At 39.2% G+C, this 7,561-nt stretch overlaps 1 protein-coding gene across 1 annotated transcript; it reads right to left on the bottom strand.

The window, feature by feature from the left end:
* Positions 1 to 2,866: 2,866 nt before the first annotated feature.
* On the bottom strand, positions 2,867 to 5,248 carry LOC106302340. Its single transcript, XM_013738869.1, has 3 exons — positions 4,668 to 5,248; positions 4,034 to 4,570; positions 2,867 to 3,422 (listed from the first exon to the last, which is right to left on the bottom strand). The coding sequence occupies exons 1-3, from the start codon at positions 5,246 to 5,248 to the stop codon at positions 2,867 to 2,869; spliced, it is 1,674 nt and encodes a 557-aa protein (XP_013594323.1).
* Between the last annotated feature and the right edge of the window lie 2,313 nt (positions 5,249 to 7,561).

Here is a 7,561-nt window from a genome sequence, read left to right as displayed (position 1 = left end):
AAGCGTGTAGCCGTCAACAATGGCTTAGAAATACATAAATAGGGTTTATTGTCGTTCATGGGTATTTTGGTAACTTGGTGTGGCTTATGGGCTTCCAACGGTCTTGAAATATGCTTGGCCCATGTTCTGGCATCAATGTCGATCGACACCAATGCTGTGTCATCGATCGACAGTCTTTCATTTCCTCGACAGCTTCCTCTCGCGAGGCAGACTGACTACTCTTCAGTAAAACAGGCATAACTTCTGCTATAGGATGCCGATCGACCTCAAACCGGTGGAATTGAAAATCTAATTCACAGCTCTATCTTGTATCAAAAGATGGGCTCAATCTAACGGAGTAAAGGTCTCCATCCATAGCTAGACATCTGACGCGTCTGTGCAGTTCTGCACCTCAAAAGGCTCCAAAATCACCATATTTCTCCAGAACGTCCCTGAACCTGTAAATACTCTAAATAGACTCTATATAGTAGTAAATATATATTAAAACACTTATAGACCATGGATAAAAGTGGGTAAAATCCATGGTCTATCAACTCCCCCAGACGTACCCTTTTACTTGTCCTCAAGCAAAACAAACAGGCAGTCTCTCTGAAAGAGGTTTGAAAACAGCAGGGACTCACATGATTTAAAACTTAGAATCATCGCCTCTACGATATTGCAATCCACATATAATAGTCCTAATCACAAAAGCACATTATACCATATCCTAGCTTAGCAACCAAATTCACCTAGCCACCAACTTAGCAAATCTTGTCTTAACATAAATAAAAATGCATGCTTTACCTTGGGAGTATCGATCACAGGATGCAAGGATTTTCAAACAAATATCTGGATCTGCAGGTAAAAGTTAGTTCCTATCTTTTCTCTCTACTAATTTCTCTCTTTAGTCAAAGTCTGCTTATATTGCAAGATAATTGACAAAGATTGGACATGCTTCCATGAATCAAGCCTTAATGGTGATTGCCATCAAGTCATGTTCACTTCTTTTTGACCTATATCCAAGAATTCATATGTATCGAACCTTGATGATTGCCGCCACCAAGTCCCGTTCGAATTCTTTTTGTTGGAATCCTTATGAAGCAAGCCTTAATGGTTGTAGCCACCAAGTCCTATTCGGATTCCACCTAACTAACACCTATATATATACATAATTTATATTTTTCTTTCTTTTTTTTTCTTTCTTTTTCGTTTTTTTTTTCTTTTGAAAATAAATATCTCTACCTATAAATCTAGGGTCAAAATAGAGAGAAAAAATGTGATATATCTACACAAGGCTTTACCTTCCAGACTTGTTTGAAGAATCCGATCTCATGTATACCAAGCCCCAAGACAAGCAGTTGTGTCAAGTTTAGTGTTGGAGGTCAGCTTTGGTTCCTTCAAACAATATCAGCAAGTATGAATAGTTGACAGGTTGATCCACTTTAGTATCTTTAGTACTATTTGCAATCAATAAGTCTAGAATGGTGCTAAAGAGTGGTTAGAAAACAAGTAAAAATCTAATAAGTTCGTTATCCCCTTCTTGACTCAATAAAACTCTTTTGAAAACATTTTGATAAGACTCATGAACACACTAATATCAGTAAACATCCCCCCAGACTCAAATTACACTGTCCCCAGTGTATATCCAGTTGGAGTTATGGTGATAAATAAATCATAAGAACACAATTTAACAAGTAAAAACGATAACCTACTCGCTGATGTCAGTGTCGATCGACCCAATGAAGTGACAATCGATCGTTGGATCTGAAGTGCTGTCGATCGATATCGAGCTTGTCTCATCGGTCGATGTGCTAAGGAATCGTCTACTCGGATCTTTCTTTTCTTCTTTTTTTTTTCTTTTTTTTTAATCTAAAACAAAATATTAGTTGAACCTCCCCCAGACTTAAACAACACTATCTCTAGTGTTATACAGTCTAAGATTGGTGGGAAAATAAATCATAAGGACAATATTTAACAAGGAAAAACGGTATACCTGACTTTCATCTGAGTGTTGACCAACACAGTTCAGTGGCGATCAAAACTCTTGAAGCTCTATCGATCGACACAATTAAGTGGCGATCGTCGATGCTAGTGATGCTCTGTCGATCGATGTTGCGCAGCCATCGTCGATCCTCGTGCAAATTCGTTTTCCTCGGCTATTTTTTTTCTTTTTTTGACCTGCAATAATTAAAAACTTTAATCAGTAATAATCTAAACTAAACTGAAAGAAATTACCTAATAGTGAGTTTCCTCCCACTCAGCGCTTATTTTCAGTCATTAGCTTGACTTTTGGAGATCTGATTTAGTCTGGATGAGCATGTGAACTTGCTCCAGAACAAGTCTCAGTGTCTCTCTTTCTCATCTTGTTGATGCAGTTGATAAAAGCTCTTGCAGAAGCTTCCCCTTTGTCTCTCAGTTCTGGATCACATAGCACTCTGACCTTGGTAAAGGATTCATAACCTCCTCTGCAGCGCACTCTATACTCAAGACTACCCTCTTGACATTGCAAAGGAACTACTGATAGGGAATCTGCATCCGCATTCCTTTTCTTTTTCTTCTTTCTATTCTTGTTCCTTCCCCCAGACTTAGACTTTTCAGTCTCGGGCTGTTCTGAAAGTCAGAGGGTATCGACCGATGCTGAAAGCTTCTTGTCGATCGATTCTGAAGACTGAGAGTCGTCCGATTCTGAAGGCTTATTGTCGATCGATTCTGAGGACTGGAAGTCGACCGATGCTGCAACTCTAATTTCGACCGACGCTGATTCTGGTATTGCAACAAATCCTTAGGAACCTTCTTCACCCTCTTGTGAAATCCTTCAAGTTCCTCTTTGTTAACTTCTCTCCTGAGGTGATTGGGGATATAGGGTTTCCTAGATTTCACTCTCTTCTCAACCATTAGTCAAACACATCTTATTTCTCTTAAGATCACAAACTGCCCCTACAGTAGCCATGAAGGCTCTTCCAGAAAGGAGTGGAGATGTCTTGCCTGATTTGATATCCATAGCATGAAAGTCCACAGGGATAATGCATTCCCCTATCTCCACCTTAACATTCTTGGTCATGCCTGCTGAGTTTACTCGGGAGCTATCCACGAAAGTGAAACTATCTTTAGAAGGTTCCATCTTTAGTCCTAATAGCTCAGTAGTGTCTATGGCCATGATGCTGACTGCAGATCCAGTATCGCAAAGGGCGTTTGGTAAATGGTGGCTATGTATAGAGCATGGAATCAGGAACTTTCTAGGATCTTTTTCCTTCTTCAGTGTCCTCTTGGGTTTACGGCTGACCTTGTTGAATAGGAGCTCAATATCCTTATCAGTCTCTCTGGTCTCTCTAAAGAAATCGCCAAGTCTATACTTATGATATGCATCATCAAAAGACAAATCCTTAGGAACCTTCTTCACCCTCTTGTGAAATCCTTCAAGTTCCTCTTTGTTAACTTCTCTCCTGAGGTGATTGGGGATATAGGGTTTCCTAGATTTCACTCTCTTCTCAACCGGAATTTCTTCTTTCGTTGCCTGCTTTTCCATGGCAGGTTCATATCCATCTTTTTGGTGTCGATCGATACCTGGTAGTTGTCGTCGATCGATACCTGGTAGATTTTGTCGATCGACACTCTCAACAAAAGAGGTTTCAGCTAGGGTTTGCTCTTGCTCAGGTGCTTCTGAAGATTGGTGACTTACCTTCTCTATTGTCTCCAAGCAAACTGAGGTCTGAGGTGGATTTCGAGAGGCCTTCAAGCGGTGTGCATCAAGATCTGGTAAACGTAGTTGGTATGGTATTGGCGGTTGTCGATCGCTGCTCTTCTATTGTTATCGATCGCTGCTCTTCTGTTGTTGTCGATCGATGTTCCCATGTTGCTGTCGATCGATTGCATTGTGTTGTTGTCGATCGATGTTGTCCCTTTTAGTTAGGGTGGGAGGATGCGGGTGTCAAGCGGCAAAATCTGAGTGGCTCTGAATTCGAACAGTTTTTTCTGATCCCAAAGTGGTGTCGATCGATGCCCGACTGATGATGTCGATCGATGCTCAGTTGTTGGTGTCGGTCGACACCAGTACGAGCTGCCTATTGACATGCAGCTTTTGACTAGGAAAGCATCTTCTTCTAGCTTTTCCTGCTCGAGCACTTCCCCAAAGTCATCATCTGAGATGGCATTAACCTGGTGCCTCTCACTTTCCACAGCTTTCCCTTTGACCTGAGCTTCTTGCTTCTTCACAGCTTCTGCAGTCTGACAAACCTGGGCATCTAGCATCATGACATGGGCATCTAAGGTTTCAATTTTTCCATTCAGCTCTTTGTAGAGAACATCCAACCTCAGATTTAAGTATGCACTCGTCTTCTGCTGAATTTTCAGGACCTTCTCTATCATAGATTCCATCTTTTCTATATAGCCCTGATCCTCATCCTTCTCTTCAGCATGTTCTACCCATGAGACTTCATGTACATAACCAATCTCAGCCTCAACGATCTTGTCACCATCCATTGCAACTGATTTTATCCTGTGCATATCCAGATTTTTGGAACTCTTGCTAGACATCAAGTTCTCAATAAGTCTCTTAGCTTCCTCTGGTGTCCTTGTCTCGAAGTTTCCTTCGCTTGCAATATCCAGCATCAATAAACTTGCAGAACCTTTTCAACAACTGAGTCTCCGTAAAACCATGATGTGTACAGTCCCTATGGTATCTCCTAAACCTTTCCCAAGAGCATTTGAAAGCTTCTGTAGGTCCCTGAGAGAATGTCCAAATTTTATCTCTCATCTCTTCAGCCCATGCATCATCTAAGAATTCAGTCATAAACGCAGTCCTGACATCATTCCATGTAGTGAGAGATCCTGGTGGTAGACTTCTCAGCAAATTTTTAGCATTCCCAGAGAGAGAATATTTGAACAGCTTGCAGATGATGTAGTCTTTGGTTGCTTCATCCTTCTGTATGCCATACACAAAGTCCTCGAGTGTCTCAATATGATCCGAGGGATTTTCATCAGGAAGACCACGATAAGGGTGCTGACCCACATGAGAGATGTGTGTGTGGTGTATCTGAATTCCCTGGATTTCTAGAGGTCGAATCGAAGACCTGTTGGTGAAGAACTGACTAGGCATGGTCAAATCTGCTAACGATCTCTGAAGAGGAACTTTATCCTCGGTGGCAGCAGATGGCTCAAGGATTGCAGTCCCTTGTCCATCTATCCTCTGACCTGCTGCATTACACAGATGAACTCCAGTGTCATGCAGGTCTCCATTCTCATCCCTCTGTAGCACAAGTGTCGCGACCATGTCTGCTCGCGGATTGGTGTCGATCGATCACTACAGGAAATGTGGGTATTAATAGCATCGTAGCATAGCGTTTTTGGCATTTCTGCTATTGTATACCAACACTTGCCTTTATAGTAGCGTTTATAAAATTTAAAAGCTATGTTTGTAATCGCGGGAAAACAGAATAATTCAGCCGCATTAATTTGGGAAGTGGAGGCGCCTTACCATTGCAAATCAAAAAATAAATGCTATCGTATATGAAAAAATATATTAAAAAGTACTTAAGTTAAAATCGAAACCATTTTCTCTTCACTCTCTTCACATTCCACTAGAATCGCAACCCTTTGTTCTTCATAGTTTCGAAGAAAATCCTGAGAGTTCTCTCGAAACGAAGCTACAATTGGTATGAGTCTCGATTTGATTCTGAGTTTAGATTAGAAAGTTTCCTCCATGATTTTGATTGGTATCTCTTCGATTTGATTCTATGTTTGTGTGAACATGCATGTCGATTGGTATCTCTTCGATTCGAATCTCTTTTGACTTTAGGTTTTGATTTTGATTGTGGGTTTCGATTTTGATTGATGTGAAAGTTTGTGATTTTACCGATTTTGATGTTGTGTTTCTATTCTTAGTTTCTGTTAACACATGCATGTCCAAGTTTGTGATGTTCGGTTTAGATTTTGATTTTGATTTTGGGTTTTGATTTTACTTTGATCGAATTTGTTCTTTGTTTATCAGTTTCAGAAATGGCAAAGACAAGTGGAGGAGGACAAGTTGGTTCTCGTCGGAGTAGACGTAATCAAGGATTGATGTGGCTAAGATCGGTAATGCAAATGTCTGGAGGCTAACCGCTGAGGTTGAATACATGTCTGATGCAATAGGTTCGGTTGTGGCATGGCCAAATGACAAAATCAAGTTCGTCTAAAACTTCTCATCTGAAACAGTTTTCAAGTTGTTATGTCGGTTATGTATTTCTAGTGTGTGATAGAATGTTTAAGTACTGATATGCTCAGTTAAATCATGTGTAATATTATGTTATGGTTAATAAACAAAAACAAATATTATGTGTAATATTATGATCCCTATACCCTAAAGTGCATAATTTTGCATTGAACCATAAGCTTTAAAAATTAAAACCATAAACGATAAGACCAAAAATTAAAAACCTATACCCTAAACCCTAAAGTGAAAACCCTAAACCCTAAAGTACAAACGTATACCCTATACCCTAATTGTTCTTGATTTCACAATTTTGGTCATTATAAAAATGATATTGTAATCTTAATTTCATAAAAATCATTAGTTATAAATTTTAAAAACACTCATTTGTTCAAACCCTATACCCTAAAGCCTTTGTACATACAAATAAGTAGCAGTGTTTATGAACATATGAGTTAGATTGTTCAATTTTATAAAAGCATTTATAAAAAATTTAAATTTATAAGAAATATTTTTTATAAAATTTGAATACCAATATTTTATTTTTTAAGATTTAATTTATATATTTTTTGCTTAATATCCTATTTTATACGTTAATTTTCAGATTTCAAACGAAATGAATACCCTGAGCCAATGAGGAGTAACCTCCAAGATTGCAGACGTGGCGATTTCAAACGAAATTAATACCCTTGATTCGTCTTGGTAACTTTGATCTGAGCCGTTCTTTTCTGAGCCAATGAGGAGCAACCACTAAGATTGCACTATGATTAATCCTACACCGTTCGTTTTATCTCCATAACTTTGATCACAACCGTTCAATTTTTCTGTCTTTGTTTGCATTGGAAAATTTCAGAACACAACATCTCGTGTTATGTCTTGCGAGCTTTGATTTGAACAAACCCTAAAGAAAGAAAATGAATCTCTCGAGCTAAAATCGCACCAGCCGTTAAGCTGTTCCTGTATTCGCCGATTGAAAGTAAGCAAATGGATAAGTTGTTGATTTGGCTTCCAAGGTATAACCTAAAATCCCTCGATCTCATTTCTACTCGCCGATTGAAAGAAAGCTAACTTCTTTTGTCTGATTCTTGTAGGAATAGTCACGACTACTCAGAAGGAGCAACTAATTTCATGAATTCGTCAGCAAGAAGATTGGGAAGTCTGTCTGAAATGCTATGCCCTTGTAGAGACTGCCGCAATCTGAGCCATCACTCACTGGATAAAATTGTGGAGCATTTGGTGATTAGGGGTATGGATAAGAAGTATAAGAATTCTTGTTGGAGTATTCATGGTGAAAAAAAAAAGATTCTGCAGAAGACAGTGTTCTTCAATATTAAACGGAGGCATTTGATTTGTTACAGACAGCATTCTCCATGGATGAAGGTGGTCCAAATCAGA

This window comes from Brassica oleracea, chromosome C7, assembly GCF_000695525.1.
Source record: "Brassica oleracea var. oleracea cultivar TO1000 chromosome C7, BOL, whole genome shotgun sequence".
In the NCBI taxonomy this organism is placed as follows: Eukaryota; Viridiplantae; Streptophyta; class Magnoliopsida; order Brassicales; family Brassicaceae; genus Brassica; species Brassica oleracea.
Note: the sequence above shows the minus strand (reverse complement) of the source record. Positions and strands in the feature narration are given on the sequence as shown.

Excerpts from the sequence above, each read along its gene's own strand:
- LOC106302340 (XM_013738869.1), bottom strand. The coding sequence starts at position 5,248 with ATGGTCGCGACACTTGTGCTACAGAGGGATGAGAATGGAGACCTGCAT. Across the intron at positions 4,571-4,667 it reads TTCAAATGCTCTTGGGAAAG|CGAAGGAAACTTCGAGACAA; the intron begins GTTTAGGAGATA and ends GGATATTGCAAG. Across the intron at positions 3,423-4,033 it reads TGCATGTCAATAGGCAGCTC|GAGAGAAGTTAACAAAGAGG; the intron begins GTACTGGTGTCG and ends CAATCACCTCAG.